Here is an 18,728-nt window from a genome sequence, read left to right as displayed (position 1 = left end):
ACTGTCAGTCAAATAAACTTAATTATAATATATTATGATTTAATTGAACTCATTACAAAAATAAAAGAATAAAAGATAAAAATTGCTTTGTAAATTTGAAAAATATTTATTTGTTTACTATGATCTGAAAATTAGTTTCTATTACATCAACTACTTTACAACATAATATTTGCTTGTTTAATAGTTCTTTTTCATTGAATTATCAACCTGATCAATAGTCAGTGCAAGAGGGATGAGTTGGTATAATAATAATAACAATGGTAACAATATAAATAGAGATGATGTGAACAAAACTCCCATACAAAATCAAGGTAATCAAGTACAAGTTCCTTCGTCATCACCAATAAAAATCACTTCATCTCCAAATTCATCAACTAATGATATTTCAACAACCACCATTCAACAACAACCAAGTTTATCAACAAAATTAGAACAAGAAAAACTACAAAATTTAGAAAGAACTAGACAAAAAATAAGAGAACAACCAAATTTTCCATTAATTAGAAAGAAATTCTATTATGTAAGTGAAGGTGACATTTTTAGAGCGTTCGTTAAAGGAAAGGGTAATCTTCGAGAAATTACAAAATACTTGGAAGAAAATTTCCCATATACTGAATATTTGGAGAAACAAAAGCAAATGGAAGAACAAAAACGTAAAGATGAAGCATTACTAAAGCAAAAGATTAAAGAAGAACAGTTCAAGAAAGATTATGAAGCAAGTTTAAGGAAGAAAGAAGAACCAGATGAAGAATTGAGTGATACTGATCCATTTGATTTTTTCAAACCTAAATCGATTAAAAAATCAGCGTCTGTGGAGGTTGAAGATGATGAAGATGATGATTTACCTACGAGATCAAAAGGCAAAGCAAGGACTAAAATAGAGGATATCTCACCAATGAAAGATAATAATCAATCTACAAGAGTTGAAGTTAAATCAAAACAATCAATTTTAAATAAATATAGAAATCCAGAACCTAAAACTCATCAACCTACAATTAGTTCATTTGGTAGACTAGGTTCATTATCAGATACCAACAACAAGAGAAGAAAATTAGTTAGGGGTTCAGATTTAAATAGCTCAAATTCTGGTTCAGTATCTCCAATACCTGCTCCGAATTCATTAAGTGCAAAATTTAGTTTTAAAGAAGGATTAAGTAATAATAGTAGTACTACAAGTTTAAATAATGGTTCAACTTCACAAATGGATGAATTAGAAGAACTGGAGAGACAATTGGAACTAAATATGAAGAAAGCAAGAATGGAGAAGAAACATTTTAAATTTAGTTTACAACCTGGAGCAAATAATATACCAAATTCGAAAAAAGTTATTACAATTAGTGATGATGAAGACATACTAGAAGATGACAATGCAAGTGATTCGATGTCTGATGCTGACCTAGATGCTGACTCATATGATGGTCTTACATCGATAGATGCCAAAATCTTGGAGTTTATAAATAATGCACCAGTTGATGATATAGTTGAAATAGCAGGTATAGATCCAGATACTGCTGAACTTGTTATAAAACAAAGACCATTTAACACTATTTATGAGATTTCAGAAAATGATTTTACACCAGATACTGTTGCCAAAAACAGTAGAAAGAAAAAAATTGGTATGAAAATGATTGAACAAACTGAACAAAGTTTAAAAGGTTATAAAGCTATTGATTCATTAATCAAAAAATGTTCTGAATATGGTGATATAATCTCAAATCAAATGAAAGAGTGGGGAGTTACGGCAACTGGAGATTCCGGAGAATTAGATATTGTTGATTTAGATCCAATTGAAAATATTGATGATGAAGAGAAACTAGAAAAAGCAAATGAAGATGATGATAATGATGATTTGATGATTGTTAAAAAGAAAGGATTAAAATATATCAAACATAAACCTGCATTATTAGCTGATGACATTACTTTAAACAATTATCAACAAGCTGGTATTAACTGGATCAATTTGTTGTATACAAACAAATTATCATGTATATTAGCAGATGAAATGGGTCTCGGTAAAACATGTCAAGTTATTGCATTTATAGCCCACTTAAAAGCTAAAGGAGAAGCATTTCCACATTTAATCGTTGTACCAGCATCAACTATTGAAAACTGGATAAGAGAATTCAATAAATTTTGTCCCGATATAAAAGTTCAAGCTTATTATGGTACACAAAAAGAAAGAGAAGAATTAAGATATGAATTACAAGATGTTAATTATGAAGTTTTAGTTACTACATATTCAATGGCTTGTGGATCTCCACAAGATGCTAAATTTTTAAAATATCAAAATTTTAATGTTATTGTTTACGATGAGGGTCATTTATTAAAAAATTCACAATCTGAAAGATACAACAAGTTGATGAAATTGAAAGGTAATTTTAGATTGTTGTTAACTGGTACTCCATTACAAAATAATTTGAAAGAATTAATATCATTACTTGCTTTTATATTACCTCATGTTTTCAATGAGAAGAAAGAAGATTTAGTTGGTATATTCAAACAAAAAGCAAGTACTATATCAGACAACAAAAAAACATCTACAAAAGAATATAATCCATTATTATCAATGCAAGCCATTAAAAACGCCAAGACAATGATGACACCATTTGTATTAAGAAGAAGAAAAGATCAAGTATTACAACATTTACCTGCTAAAAGTCATGAAATTGTCAACTGTACGTTAACACCAGATCAATCAAAACTCTATTTTGATTGTTTGGAAAAAGGAAGAACGATAAGAAAAGAAAGAATTAGAAGGAAAAACTTGTCACAACAAGAAGTCGCAAAGCTCAACAAATCTGACCCAATCCCAACATCGTCTAACGTTTTGATGCAATTAAGAAAAGCTGCATTACATCCATTATTATTTAGAACTCAATATCCCGACTCCAAATTAAAATTGATGGCGAAAGCAATAATGAATGAACCTGAATATGTTGAAGCTAATCAAACTTTTATATTTGAGGATATGCAAGTCATGTCAGATTTTGAATTGGATAGACTTTGTGTTAGATTTCATCATACTTTATCTAAATGGAAATTAGATGAGGAATTGTACTTAGATAGTGGTAAAGTTAAAGAATTGAAGAAAATTTTAGACATAATTATTAATAAGAAGAAAGAAAAAGTATTGATTTTTTCATTATTCACTCAAGTTTTAGACATTTTAGAAAAAGTATTATCAATATTCAACTTCAAATTCGTTAGATTAGATGGATCGACAAAAGTCGAAGAAAGACAAGAAACTATAGATTTATTTTATGAAGATCAACAAATACCCATTTTTTTACTATCAACAAAAGCAGGTGGGTTTGGTATCAACTTAGTAGCAGCAAACAACGTCATCATATTCGATCAATCATTTAATCCACACGATGACAAGCAAGCGGAAGATAGAGCACATAGAGTTGGACAATTGAGAGAAGTTACTGTGTACAAGCTCATCACTGAAAAGACAGTTGAGACTAATATGTTAATGGTTGCTGAGAATAAATTACAGTTGGATTATAGTATGTCTACAAATGATGAAAATGCTAAAGATAGTAATGCAAGTAATAGTAAATTTGAGGAAAGTGCTGCTTCTATATTTGAGAAGATCTTGTATCAAGATGATAAATAGAATATTTGAATAGGACAATAATCACGCTAATAAATTAATTCAGTTAATAGATTGTTTCATGTAAGACTGATTTCTATTATGATGTAATTTGAGAAAATACTAGGGCCCGTTTGAAGCGCATTACGCGAATATTAAATTTAAAAAATTCTAGAAATATTTCACTTCACTAGTACTCAGACCAAATAAAATCTACAACTAGTCAAATACAATCTACATATAAGTAAAAAATGTTCAGATCACTAAGTAGAACATTGCCCAGAATCATCAGAAGCAACAGCAATAATACTATTTCAATAAAAGTGCTATCAAAAAACGCCAACCTAATAAATCCAATCAGATCATCACCATATCTCTCATCAAAAAGATCATTATTCATCCAAACATCAGAAACTCCCAATGATCAAGCATTAAAATTTCTTCCATCAATGCAGATTCTAGGTGAGAATGAAACAGTAGAGTTTTTAAGTGGAAGGGAAGCTCATTCATCACCATTAGCCGTTAAATTATTTAGTATAGATGGTATAAAAACAATCATGTTTGGTTCAAATTTCATTACGGTGGAGAAAACTCCCGAATACGAATGGTCAATACTTAAACCTGAAATATTTTCAATACTTACTGAATTTTTAACAAACGGAGAACCAATAATTAACGAGACTGAACTAAGTGACGATTTAAAATTAAATGAAGAAGATGATGAAGTAGTATCAATGATAAAAGAATTAATATTTACAAGAATAAGACCAGCAATTCAAGACGACGGTGGAGATATAGAATTTATTAAATTTGATGAAGATACAGGAACAGTTTACTTAAAGTTAAAAGGAGCTTGTAGATCTTGTGATTCAAGTTCGATAACTTTGAAAAATGGAATTGAAAGTATGCTTAAGCATTATATTGAAGAAGTTGAAGCTGTTGAACCTATTGATGACATCGAAGAAGAAGAAACACCAAGTTTGGGGTTTGAGTCTAAGGTTTTGCCTAGGAAGAGAGATGAAGTTGCTGCTGATGGCCCACCTACTTTATAGACGAATTTATTTATCTACTTGTTTATAATGCACGTTTTCATGAATAACAAATCTGTCAATACTCTATTTATCAATCTTGTAGGATCGAAATGAAAGTTAGAGCGATGGAGTAAAGAGTGAGAGTGATTTGAAGTATCCAAATTCAAATTATTAATTATTAAAATATCCAAAGATCGAATTACCCTAACTATGACACCAAATTTATTGGTTTAAATTTGATGAGTGACCAGGTTCAAAATAATAAGGTAAAGGATAACCTGCATTTCCCCCAGAACCATTTTGATGTTGTCCATGTAATAAATAATTAGTGAAAACAGGATGATGACTAGTTAAGGATTGTTGACGAATAGGTTTTGATTTATTATCTTTTTCTTTTTCTTTTCCATTGATCTTTTTAGGAATTGTCTGAGAATTAGCAATTTTGGGGTAGGTTTGATCATCATTTGATATAATGTAATTGTTTAAAACTGAATTATTTGTTGACGCTCCATATTGGTAGGGATTTGGATGATATCCGTAATAATATGGAATACTTGGTTGATAAGTGTAATAAATTGAATTGTTATAACCTGTTGATGGGTTTAAACTTGGGTTTATATTCAAACTTTGGGAAGTTGGGGTTGGATTGTTCAGTGAAGTTGATGATAATTCAAAAGCTGGATTTATTGAAGTAGTCACTGGTTTTGGCTGAGGTTGTTGTGAATTTAAAGGTTGTTGCTGAGTATATTGATTACTGTAATTATTATACTTTGAATAATGATTATGATTTGGTACATGGTGTGGTAACGGAGTTTGTTGATGATTATTCAAATGAAGATAATTTAATGGCAAATTATACTTATAATTAAAATGACTAACACCAGTATTGTTATTATATGGTGAATTGTAGTTATTGGCCAAGTGCTGACTATTATGATTAAAATTAGTATTGACACTATTATTGTTATTATTATTGTTGTTACTTGATTTTTGAATAGCAAATGATGATTGAATAATCATTGGATTGAAGTTATCTATATGAATTATCTTATTATTTGTCATCAATATAGCTCTAATCGCCATCTTGAATGATTCATAAAATATGAAACCAATACGACCAGATTTTTGTTCAGATTCTTCTTCATCACCTTCGTCATTTAAACCCTCTGACTCTCTACCAACTTTATCATCCTTAATTTGTTCATAATCTTTATCCTCTGAATCTTTATTCAATTGCTCAGTACTACCATCTTGTTTATTTAATTGTTGTTGTTGATTATAAAATTGAGGCTTAATAATTTTTGCAGATTTTATAGCACCAAATTGTTTCCAAAATTTTTCCCAATTTAAATCATCATTTGCAAAAACTATTGATAAATTATTCACATAAATATTAGTTTCTTGATAATTTAAACTTCTTAAAAAGGTATTTATAGTATGTATTGGATTTGGATAATTAATATGAATATTTAATTGATTAGATTGTGATTGTTGGTCAGTTTGATTTAATTGTTGTTGATTTTGTTTCAAATGTAAATTTGCTCCATTGTTATATGATAAATAAAATTGATTTGCTTGACTGAATAAATAATGATTGTGTTTATGTTGAGCTATAGTTATTGATAATTTGTCATTACTGACAGGTTTATTATCGTTTTCATTGTTTTTGTCGTTATCATCACCACTATCAGTTTCATGATTTTCGCCATTTAATTTTTTGTTATCATTTGTTGACTCAATATCTTTATCTTCCAACAACGAAGGTAAATCCTTAATATTCAATGACATAAATTCATCATATTTTAAATCATTCAAATAGTACAATATTCTCAAAGTATTATCCATCAAATTAACATTTGATTTGAACTTGATGTACCCAAAATCAAAAAACTTGACATTTTTTAAAGTCGGATTTTCAGCACCACTATTAGCTTCTTGATCATCTTGAACAAATGGGAAATAAATACTTTCAATTATGTTACCGAATTTTTGAAATACATCTAAGAATTCAATAAATTTTTCCAAAGTCATCTTATTATGTTCATCAATTGATAAGAAATTATTCAAATTTTCCAATATTATTAAATTAAAATTATCATTTGAGGAGTTTTTAACTAAATTATTTGAATTTATTGAAGATCTTGATAATAAATTAGTTTGAATGTTATTATTTGAACTTTGAATTATACCTTTATTACCAAATGGAGATGATCTTTCCCTTTTATTGAGGTATTTGTTCAAGAACAATGGTATTGATTGGTTTTCATTGAATATGTTTGGAGTATGTCTATTAAATTTTTCAATCAAAATATCAACATCCAAATAATTTGAAAATTTAACAATTGCAAAAGCTGATGATGAAGCATTTGTATTATTTGAATTTGATAATTTACTGTCAGAGTTATTCTTGTTATTCAAATCATTGTTGTTGAAAATTTTTAATTCTTGTAAAGATTTAAAATAACAATTGTCAATCAAAAACTCATACAATTTATGTTGTTCATTGTTACTATTATTATTGATTGATTTAGGTGTGATAGTTAAAAATTCAGTCGAACCATTAAAACTTTCATTTTGATCCATTTCAAATATTAATTCACTCGATAAGTTTTTAATAAATAGTACTCCAGGATGTGAGACAAATTTAGAATAATCCAATTCGAATGGAATTTTTTCATCATATAACCTATATATGAAATCATCTAGACTTGATTTTGATTTGAAATTGATAATAAAATATTTAAGTGTATTGATAAATTCTTCAACAATTGATAATTTTGGGTATTCAGATACAAGATCTTTAATTTCTTCTTCAAATGGTTGAGATTCAATTTGGATCTTAAGTACAACTGGAAAATTACAATAACCAAGATCATTTGTGTTTGATTCAATAAATATGAATTCGTTTAATGAGGCAATTAAATCATTTTTGGGTTGTTGTTCGTTGCTATTGCTTGGTCTTCTTTGTTGGTAATGTTGATTTTCAGTATCATCAAATTGATGATTTTGTTTTTCATAAAGACTAGGTTGTGATGATTCTTTATTATTCATATTATAATTTTTAAAATCTTCATCATTATAATTGTGGTTCTTAGCTGGTCGACTACTATAATTTTTATGTTTCCTGTTGTTATTGCTGTTGTTACTACTATATGAAGATGAAGATGAATGATATTTATCTTCTTCAATTGTATAATCAGTTCCCAGTGATATAGGTTGAGACTCAAGACTTTCACTTGAAGATTTGGATATTTTACTTGAATTTGAATAAGATGGTGAAGGTGCTTTCATTTTTAAAATTTTCTCAAAATTGAAGAATCCAATTTTTTAGTCTTTTGAACTAAAATTTAATAAGCAATACAGATTCCTATTTTATATTTATGTTTGTTTTAAAAAGTAACAACAATTTAAAAAAGTTTAATCGTTCTGATGTTGATATGATGGGTGAAATATAATTAATGGTTTTGAATCTTTATTTTAGACCAAATATGTGTACTATCAGATTTATGTCAATTCAAGTTTTGAAACACTTCAATTTAATGAGACTTGTTTGACAAATTTGTTAATTTTTATTTTTGTAATTGTTGTAATGTAACAAGGGTTAAATTTTACGAAACACAATTTTGTTTTTGAGTTCCAGTTTGAATAATTAAAGGAAAAAAAAGAAATTTGATTGATAAAATGATTTGCTTCCTTTTTGTTTATGTAAATGCAAGATGTACTATCTTTTAATTTGCCAGGTTTTTTTTTTTAATATTTAATAAGTGTGTGGATGGTAATTAAAAGGTTAACTATTGTTGAAGTTATTGACAAGGTATGACAGTAAGATTTCCCTCGTAAATTAAGAATTAATATGAATATGGTGAGTTATCAATTTGTTAGTTTTTCTATCCACGATGTTTTTGAATATGGTGAAGTTTTTGGTTGAAAAAAAAATCTATAATTTAGAATAATATAAATAAATTCAATATTTTTCAGATTTTTCAAAAATGTATTTCTAAAAGTATTAAAATTAAAAAGGTTCTTGATTTGAAAAATTTTTCAATAAATTTTAGGAAAAGAACAAACTTGAAATTATTTTATGAAGTAAATTAATTCTGAATTAATACTAAGTGAATTTGGTCGTTGGGTGAAATTTTAAAATTGTCTTGATATAAAATAAAAAGTTTATTAATTATTTCCCTAAATTATAAATCCAAATTTTGAAATGAATAAAAAAATCTTGAAGTATACGAAATCAAATTTGAGGTAAATTATTTTCAATTAGCCATGTAATGAAGATAATTATTTATTAATATATAATTCAAAAATATAATTTGAAATATTAAATGATTGTTAAAAATAATTTAATTAATTAATTTATTATTTAATTTAGAGGTCCAAATATAGTTAAACAAATAAAAATAATATTAAAATTTGGATTGATAATAAATTATTATTTAATGTTGGTATTTTCTTACTTTTAATTTCGGGGTATTAATTATTAACAATCAGTGATAAATTAATTAATGAAATTAAGATAATAACTTATTATTTTATGAAAAACTTATCCTGAAAAGAAAAAAGTTTATTTAAAGTTGCAACTATTTGAGTTGAATTTAATTGCAAAATTTGTTAGGGGTAATTAATTTTTATTAAGAACAATGATGAATTTGATAAAATTATGATTAAATAATGCAACCAAGTATTTCACTTTTAAAAAATGCTTTTTCCTTTTGTTAAACTTAAATAATTAATACAGTAGTAATACTTGATGTTTCAAGAACAACTTGAAAATTGGGTCCCTAGGTTTATTTAAAAAATATAATATTATTGAAATTTTGGAAATTATAATAATACTTTACTAATAAAAAATAATCGTTCCAAATTTTCTTGTCTTTCACAAAAACTTATTATGAACTATAGATTTATACTTTTTGAGTTAAAATATTAAAGTTTCAAAATTGAAAAATACAGAAACGTCCTTGAATTTGTGATATAAAGTTTTTGTTGGTAAGGATAATGATTGAGTTGATTTTTGTCAAGTAGATATCTTCAATTGTGGATCTCAATTTATGTGTGATTTATCGGATCTTTTTTGGGTTATATATTATTAGTTGATATAATATTTATTATCATTGATCAACAATGATTATAACTATTTTTAATTTACTATAAGGATATGTGATATAATAAATTGATCCTATGATACACAATTTAGTTGAAGCAAAAATTTTATTATTTATTATCAATTGTTATAATTATTGATGATATAATAATAATATGAAAGAACTCAAAAAGTTGATTAGAAACAGGAAACTAAATTATATATCAGAGCTATGAAAAAGAAAATCTTACTTATTTTTAAATTAAAAATTTATCCTTATTAGGGTTTTGTTCTAAGACCATAAATGATAAATCTAGTTCAATTCTTTTAATTGTTTACAAGTATATGTATAACATTGAATGAAGTTGTCAATTTTGGGAATTTGTTAAAACTCAAAGACTCGAAACTTTAAATTTTTTATTTATTATTGTTCCAAAATAATTTTACTTTGTTTCACTTTTAATTTTTTATCTTTTGTTTTTTTTGCATTTTTGAAACTTATTATTTCCTATATTTAAATTTCATATAAAATTATATTTAATAGCGTACATGTATGAAAAACTGATTACATCACAGAATTTCAAGTTTGTAATTTCCTTAAATAATATTAAAATAATAATAAAAAAAGTTAGCTAACTTTATTCAACTTCATCCATTTGATAGTACAAAGACTTGATTAAGAATGCAAAAACGCTAAGTACTTAAAGAGATCAAAAAATAGGTAAGATTATGCACTAGCCTTACAAACCACAAAATAAAGTATTTCATTCTTTCAATCCACAAGCTCTCATCCCCACATTGAGTTACGTGGAAATATAGGCTAGACCTATCCTCCTGTTTGTTTATATGTCCTTTGAATAGCAAACAAAAAATTTGAACCCATAATCATGCGCTAACTTTTCATGTGATTCTTTGTTACATATCTCCTTTTACTTTTTGTCAACAAAGGGTTATCAACTCTAGCTTTACAACAATTATGAGGTTTTTAAAATACGTTTTATACTTACTTTATTTCATTGATCTTATTGCAAATTTAAAAGTTACACAAAAAGTCAAAAGTCTTGAAAAATTTAAGAATGACAAAAGATCAAAATTATTATTATATTTAGATAAAGTATCAAGAAATATCAATATTGATTACTGTTCAGACATTATAATGAATCAAATCATAGAAGAAATAACTCTAAATGGAGAAGATTACACAATTGTAATATCATACAATCACAAGATAAAACAAAAAGCTCCTATAACTATCTACCTAATTCAATCATCAGCATCAAACAATCCAGCTCTTAAAAATTATATATATGCAATTCAGGATTCAACAACTCAATTGATTGGTTTGGAAAATTTAGAATTGAAATTGTTTGTATTAAAGTTGGTTAAAAAATTAGAGGTGCCTATTTATTTTGGAGTTATTAGTGATGAAAATATATTGAGTTCTAGTACCGTGGAATTGTTTAAGACTATTATTGACTTGATAAAGGAAGAAGAGCAGAAAGAGCAGAAACTTACGAAAGAGCAAGAAGATGAATATGTGGGTAAAGGGGAAGTCAAAGTTTAGTCCCTTGATATGATCAGAAAGTTTATTTTACTATAAAACGTGTACGATATCACTCAATTGGTAAAAAAGTTTCCGACGACTATAAATATGGTTCGAAATTTTTCAAAACCCAGACAACAGGTGAAAGCTTGGTTAAAGAGGCTCCTGGGATGACGCAAACAAACTCACAGCGGTACGAATAATCCCTGCTTATGATGATCAATGCCCAATACTTTGACGTTCGGTTTATAGATGAGGTATGAACACATTTTATAGATATATCTAGATGTTATAGACGTTATATACCATAGATCTCATTTATTCTTGTTTTTTGTGTAATAGAATTTGTCATTTCGATCCGGTATATTTTAGGTCTAACCGAAAAAATCTCATAACTAATTAAACTTTGGAGCATCAAAAACTACAGAATCAGATAGAAAAGAAAGCAAAGATGATATGAAGCTATCACTATCCCATAGATCAATTTCAAATATGCTCAATCAGCTAAGACCATTGCTATTTAAAAGATTCAACTCATCAGCAATTAAATGGAAACTCACAGATTCAATAAAACAACCGAAATATGATACAGGATGTACTTGCTGTCAACCTAAACTACCACAAGATAAACAAATCAATTTCGATCAGCCATTAAACAAGAGTTCAGCTATTCCGGAGAGACACATCATGGCGCTAACTACTGACAGCAACAAAATGGAGCAGTTTGATTCCAAGATTGAAAATATGCCTGGTACATTAGCTCATAAAATTCATGAATTGAAAAGTAGGTTAGTCATGAAGCCTGGTGTATCTGTGTCGAGTATCGTTTTGAAGAATCATAATGATGTTTTAAAAGGTTTTGGTGTTGATTCAAGTGGTGGCACCAATGAACAGTTGGTATTTATCTATCCCGATATGAAAGCTATAAAATTTGACTTGGATCATACTGATCAATTTTTAAAAAAATATAACTTGCTTGAAACAAACCAGCAAGAAGTATACAATCCTTTTTTAACTTCCAAACAAAAAGAGGAACTACAAAAGAAGAACAATGAAAATGACATTACGGTAGTTGACTCAAATTTTGAAGAAGTTCCAATACGCAAAGATCTAATTGTAACCTGTGGTCATGCAAAAAGAGACATAAGATGTGGTGAACTAGGTCCATTAATAACAAACGAATTTGATCAAGTATTAAAATCAAAAGGGCTAGCTGATGAAACTTATCTTGGTGAGATAACTCATATTGGAGGTCACGCATTCGCTGGTAATGTCTTATATTATCCCAAACAATCTAAATCAAGTCGAGACTTTATATGGTATGGACGTGTATTTCCTCAAATGGTTCAATCTTTAGTGGATGATACTATTGTCAATAAATTAATTGTAAAAGAATTATTTAGAGGTGATTTATCCAAATATGAATAAACTCAAAAAACTTGTATATATTTATAGATCTATAGAACTTTTATAAAAACTTTTATTTATTTGACAGTCTAGTAATTTTAAAACCAGAAATCGACAACATCTGAAGCAGTGGCGTAATTAGCTTGAGCTAATCCAATTTTATTAGTATCTAAATTATAAGCGACATAAGCATTTTGTAAAAAAGTGTCACCAAAAAAATTACCTGAACTATCACTATCTTCCAAAAAGATGCTTGATCTACATACATTATTACCTTGATCTCTGAATAATAAAGTATATGGAATTTCGATACTAACTCCATCAAAGTTGAAAGTTAAATGATCATCGAAATTTACAGAATCACAATATGTATATCCAAAGGCATCAACATTTAATGCATCCAAGATTGGCCCACCAACTGAAGGAATCAAGCCAATGTAAGTAGTACCTGAATCTAAAGCTACATCTATTTGCAAATCATGGGTAGTTCCATCTGGTAAAGTATAAGATTGAACTGGAACTCCAATCCATGGATAATCCGCAACATCCAAAATAGTTAAATCACCATCATATTTTGCAGTATCAACACCACCAAATAAAATATTACCTGATTGAGCATCTGGTTTATTCAAATATAACGAATATGCAGCATGATCAATAATTCCAGCATTTTTCAAAGCAAACGGGAAATTTGGATATTCTTTAGGAGTATATTCTTTACTTTCTAATCCAATTCCTAAAAGACCACTATATCTTGCATCTTGTGTAACTAAACCAAATTGAAAATTTGGTAATTTTGTACCATCAGGAAAATAATAATCATCAGTTGCATAATATCCAAATGCATTATTTCCATCAACAAAATTGGCATGGATTGGAATTGATAAATTTTTATAAGTTGTTGAAGTTTTTTCATTAAATGTTCCATAGGCTTTACATGACATTCCGTTTAAACATGTAGCGTCTGTACTTGGGAACCATAAATTACTCAGACCTGTATCAAGACCAACATAGAGTGATTGTTTGTTTGAACCCATAGTGATTTGAGTTTTATATTGTAAATCCCTATATTGAATTGGTATTGTTTCATCTCTTGATTGCACTGGAACACCTGTATCGTTATTATTGGTGAGAACAACGTCGAATGATAAATTCAATGTTTTTGGAGCTCTTTTCTCCAATGGAGCAGCTAAAGCAACAGACGCAACAACTGTTTGAACAATTAAAGTTGTTATTGAATATTTCATTATATTTGGTGTTGTTTGATTAATTCATATTTGATAATTCAAGTTGTTGGATTTGATCCCTTATTTATAAAAAGCCTTAATCATTGTCTTGTCATAGCTGATTTCTTTGATTTCCAAGTATACGAAACAGAACACGCTTCATATTTGCATTATCGGATTATGTTGGTTTGTAGCATTTTGCAATAATTTTATTTTCTATTGTTTCAAACAAAGACCGCAAAAATTTATCATCAAGAACAATAAATTACGCGTAATTCAAATAGACTTCAATTTTGTTTAAAATGTACTTGTATAATCAAAGAATTAATTTCATAACCACTAATATTTGACTCTGTAATTGTTCTGTAATATAATTGCAAATTAGAATTTGTTCGAGTGAAATTTGCTATTGGCTTTTTCAACACTATTGATTTTGCAACCTTAAGATAGATTTTGATTTTCCTAAAGCTCAAAACTAATTGCACAGGAATTTCGTATTGCAATATTGACTGGCAACGACTATGATGAGTGTTTCATTAGCAACAAGTGAAAGTAACAACCTATTTACAGATCATGCAAAGTTGCATACCTAAAGCAAGTCGAGCGAAGTCAATCTCTATTTGATGCCTTGTTGTTTAAAATTTTCCAAAAAGAATACCTTGTATCGTTGCTTCCGTGCTGGAGCGACATTTGAAAAGAAAAGCTGGTTTTGTCCTTATCTCAAGCCCAACAAAATTCCTACGGTTTGTAGCTATTTAAAAATTCCAGATGCTTATTGTTCAAATATTTTTCAAACAATTTCGAGAGCTGAAAACGTTTTTCATCAACATTTCCCAAAATATATAACCATGAGAAATTATTACTTTTCATTTACTGCTTACTTTTCATTTGCTGCTTTTTAGCCAAAAGATTTTGACCTTGGCACTTGGTTGCTGATGAAAAATTTCTTAGAAACTAGTTTACTAAACCGTTTAAGATTTACAATCAACGGTTTTATGTAAGGTACAAAAATGATGTAGTAAAAGACTAAATTTGGATAAGCTTAAACCCGTTCATAACTTGACAGATTTTGAGGCCGTTCAATAATAATTTTATCAGTTCTTATCTATCTATCAAGTTTTAATGCCTTAAAACATGAAATTTTTGATTGTACTAAAAAAATATACTAACCATAATCTATTCTTATCTTTCCTGTTGGATTTTGTGACTTGATTATAATTTCAAAACAATAGACCACTGATGATGAATATATCTCGAAAAGTTAATTGAAGACGACTTCTTAGATAAGACATTCAATTATTTATAAAATTTTCACTTGATGGGGATAAATGGGTATTCTGTAAATTTAAAAAATTTAAAGTTCTAGATCTTCTGTAAAATTTACGAAATTTGACGTGAGGCCAATTAGTTTCGACAGTGTCACGTGAATTTCCAATGCCTACAATGCCTTACGTGAATTAAAATTGGTGACATGACACAACATTAATGAATATCTAGGCTACTTTATAAATTTGGTCCTAAACATGTAAAAATCATAAATAAATGTGTAGAATTTAGCAAAACATCAAACTGATATTTTTATAGCTAAGCCAATACAATTTATTGACAATTTGCTAGACTTTTATATTTAGTTTTTGAAAAGTTCCCTTAAGGTTATCAGTAAATAGCTATTCTATGACTAACAAATTGTGATTCATGAATTGAACATTGAGCTTAATGTAAATTGGAAAAGATGTGTGAAATAATTTGAGACCTTCAAGTTGTATGATATTTGCTTCAAAATATTAATGAATTGTACCAAATTAAAAAACAAACAAAAGAGGTGGATTCTTTAAAACTTGCACTTTTTGACTGAATCTACATTGACTATTATTCTAAGAATTAACGATTTTAAGGATCTGAGAAATTTAATATTACGTTTATAAATTATGTTTCAACAGTTTTAAACGTGAACATGTGTTTCATATTTTATAATATTGTTGTACGGTTGTAAAATATTTTGAATTTATTAACTTATAAAATAATCTAGAAAGTAACTCAAGTAATTGAAAATAGAATTGAAAAAATTCTTCAAGCAAAATATTTAAATGACACTCATGAATATATGTTAAGCAATTTAAAATTTCCTTGGTCTACAACACCAAGTTGTATTCATCATTTTTAACTATTGGGAAATGTGAAATTTTATTGAGGAATGGAACGGAACAAAAATGTAAATTATCGGAGTCTTAGTCCAAACGCATGATTTATAATTCAGCCAAGAAAGGGCTAATTGATGCATTTTCAGTTCAATTGCAGAGACTAGAGAGACGGAGCAGTAATACTACATTACATACATTTTATTAATGACACCTTTTTCGAAATAAGGGACTAGATGAAAAGTAATAGGAGGCTGATTTAAATAGACGTTTTTAAAAATGTACTTTCGTAAATCTATTACTTTCTAGGCAAATTAATGCACGATAAAATTTTCATAAACGTTAAATTTCAAAGTTACAAAAAGTATTTGGAAATGTGTATAAAAGTCGAACGTATTAAATTTACCCGTAATACTCCAAATCAAATATCCTATAGCATATCCGTTCCATATCAATGTTCTTTGCAAAAGTACTTACTTTTCTTTTTCACTTGAAATTTTATTTGAAATCAATGATCAACAAACAACTCAAGAGTTGAACGATCTTACAAATTGCGATAACTCCTAGTTATATGTTGATCATATGTAATATTAATTCAAATAGAAATTAATAATAAATTATTTTTCTTTCATCGTAATTTTATGAGACCATAAGAAAAAAAAAAAAGCTAAGTTTAAGGAGAAATAATTATTACATGAAAAATAATAAATGTTTTACAATTAATAATAATTGAACTCTTATTGGAGAAGATTTGTGTTTCTTGGTTCCTAATTCCAAGATTGTCATTACGGTTAGGAGTGAAGAAATTTAAGATTTACCTAGTCAAAATTAAGAAGAAATTTATAATACTAATGATCAACGAGTTGAAGAAAAAAAAAACATGCCATTTTTTAAATATTTGACATTAACTAATTTATGGATTAAACCGTACATCAAGTATGCACAAAATTACAATTGTTACAATACGTATCATTATACGATTAATTAATAACAACGTTGAGATTCCAATTTCTCAAAACCTAATGAACGGAACTTCATAAACTATTAATAGAAATGTATGACAGATTGAAAAATTATGGGTTTTGTGTTTCAGAATTATGAGCATTGTTTTAAAAATTGTTCTTTTTTTTTATTTTTTGCATCTTTATTTTAAATAACAGAAATTTGAAATTTAAATAAATGAATTTCAAAAAAATAAAATGATCCAACAATTTAGTGTACTTTCATTCCTTATTCAAATATTATTTTAAACATTTTTGTTATGTGATTTGAGGTCTTTAAAATATGATGATTATATTTTCTTTTACTTTTCAATTAAATTTATTATAAATATTCTTTAAAATATCAAAATTGATGTATTTTTATTAAAAATTTCTTGAACTACGATATTTTCAATATAATCAATATTATCAATATTTTCTACAATTACAACTAATTTTCAAATACATATCAATTAAATTAAAAAATTTCAAAAATGGCTGATATTTACAAACAACAAGATTTAACTCCAGAACAAATTGAATTAATTTTAAGTACTGTACCAATTTTAGAACAAGCTGGTGAAACATTAACTGCAAAATTTTATAATCGTATGCTTACAAATTATGATGAAGTTAAACCATTTTTTAATGAAACTGATCAAAAATTATTAAGACAACCAAAAATTTTAGCATTTGCTTTATTAAATTATGCAAAAAATATTAAAGATTTAACTCCGTTAATTGGTTTTGTTCAACAAATTGTTTCAAAACATGTTGGTTTACAAGTTAAACCTGAACATTATCCTATAGTTGGTACTTGTCTTATTGAAACAATGGTTGAAATTTTACCAAAAGAAATTGCTACATCTGAATTTATTGAAAGTTGGTCAATTGCTTATGGAAATTTAGCTGCTTTATTAATTGAATTAGAAGCAAAAGAATTTGGTAAAAATCCATGGCAAGGTTTTAAAAATTTTAAAGTTACAAGAATTGAACCAGAATGTGAAGATGTTGAATCAGTTTATTTTACACCAGAAGATGGATCAAAATTACCAGAAGTTAAACCAGGTCAATATGTTTGTATTCGTTGGTTATTACCAGATTCAAAATTTGAAAAATCAAGAGAATATTCAGTAAGTCAAGTTCCAAAAAATAATGAATTTAGAATATCAGTTAGAAAATTACATGGTGGTTTAGTATCAGGATATATTCATGAAAGTTTAAAATTAGGTGATATTTTAAAAGTTGCTCCACCATGTGGTAATTTTACTTATAAAGAAAGTGAAAATCCAATGGTATTAATAGCTGGTGGTATTGGTATTACTCCATTAATTTCAATAATTGAAACTGGTTTGCAAAACGGTAGAAAAATCAAGTTAATAAATTGTAATAGAACAACATCAACAAGACCATTTACTGAATTTTTAGTTGAAAATTTAAAAAAATATCCAGAAAATTTCCACGTTTTTGAATATTTATCAGATGAAAAAAAATCTTCAACTATTTTTTCAAAAGTTACTAATAGACAATTAGAATTATCTGATTTAGATACAATTACTCCAAATCATGATGTTTATCTTTTAGGTCCAAGACCATTTATGAAAGAAATTAAAATTTATTTAGAACAAAAATCTATACCAGTTAATTTAGAATATTTTGGTCCATTAGATGTTTAATTGAAAAATATTTTGAGTGTGATTCAAATTAATTTTGTTTATGGTT

At 27.3% G+C, this 18,728-nt stretch overlaps 7 protein-coding genes across 7 annotated transcripts; 5 read left to right on the top strand and 2 right to left on the bottom strand. All coding sequences in view use genetic code 12, as the record gives it.

The window, feature by feature from the left end:
• Window positions 1-232: 232 nt before the first annotated feature.
• KGF54_000092 (DNA-dependent ATPase) lies at window positions 233-3,619 on the top strand (the record flags this gene model as incomplete). Its single annotated transcript, XM_051766885.1, has 1 exon — window positions 233-3,619. The coding sequence occupies one exon, from the start codon at window positions 233-235 to the stop codon at window positions 3,617-3,619; it is 3,387 nt and encodes a 1,128-aa protein (XP_051622707.1).
• Window positions 3,620-3,846: 227 nt separating this feature from the next.
• Window positions 3,847-4,647, top strand: KGF54_000091 (uncharacterized protein; the record flags this gene model as incomplete). The annotated part of the gene is made up of 1 exon (XM_051766874.1): window positions 3,847-4,647. The coding sequence occupies one exon, from the start codon at window positions 3,847-3,849 to the stop codon at window positions 4,645-4,647; it is 801 nt and encodes a 266-aa protein (XP_051622706.1).
• Window positions 4,648-4,848: 201 nt separating this feature from the next.
• On the bottom strand, window positions 4,849-7,917 carry KGF54_000090 (uncharacterized protein; the record flags this gene model as incomplete). The annotated part of the gene is made up of 1 exon (XM_051766863.1): window positions 4,849-7,917. One exon carries the CDS (start codon window positions 7,915-7,917, stop codon window positions 4,849-4,851), a length of 3,069 nt encoding a protein of 1,022 aa, XP_051622705.1.
• Window positions 7,918-10,688: 2,771 nt separating this feature from the next.
• Window positions 10,689-11,276, top strand: KGF54_000089 (uncharacterized protein; the record flags this gene model as incomplete). The annotated part of the gene is made up of 1 exon (XM_051766851.1): window positions 10,689-11,276. One exon carries the CDS (start codon window positions 10,689-10,691, stop codon window positions 11,274-11,276), a length of 588 nt encoding a protein of 195 aa, XP_051622704.1.
• Window positions 11,277-11,747: 471 nt separating this feature from the next.
• On the top strand, window positions 11,748-12,683 carry KGF54_000088 (uncharacterized protein; the record flags this gene model as incomplete). The annotated part of the gene is made up of 1 exon (XM_051766840.1): window positions 11,748-12,683. One exon carries the CDS (start codon window positions 11,748-11,750, stop codon window positions 12,681-12,683), a length of 936 nt encoding a protein of 311 aa, XP_051622703.1.
• A 77-nt stretch (window positions 12,684-12,760) lies between these two features.
• SAP2 (Sap2p) lies at window positions 12,761-13,909 on the bottom strand (the record flags this gene model as incomplete). The annotated part of the gene is made up of 1 exon (XM_051766829.1): window positions 12,761-13,909. The coding sequence occupies one exon, from the start codon at window positions 13,907-13,909 to the stop codon at window positions 12,761-12,763; it is 1,149 nt and encodes a 382-aa protein (XP_051622702.1).
• Window positions 13,910-17,500: 3,591 nt separating this feature from the next.
• KGF54_000086 (YHB1) lies at window positions 17,501-18,682 on the top strand (the record flags this gene model as incomplete). The annotated part of the gene is made up of 1 exon (XM_051766818.1): window positions 17,501-18,682. One exon carries the CDS (start codon window positions 17,501-17,503, stop codon window positions 18,680-18,682), a length of 1,182 nt encoding a protein of 393 aa, XP_051622701.1.
• Between the last annotated feature and the right edge of the window lie 46 nt (window positions 18,683-18,728).

Source organism: Candida jiufengensis (genome assembly GCF_024610255.1).
Source record: "Candida jiufengensis strain CBS 10846 chromosome Unknown scaffold9, whole genome shotgun sequence".
NCBI classification, from domain to species: Eukaryota; Fungi; Ascomycota; class Pichiomycetes; order Serinales; family Debaryomycetaceae; genus Lodderomyces; species Lodderomyces jiufengensis.
Note: the sequence above shows the minus strand (reverse complement) of the source record. Positions and strands in the feature narration are given on the sequence as shown.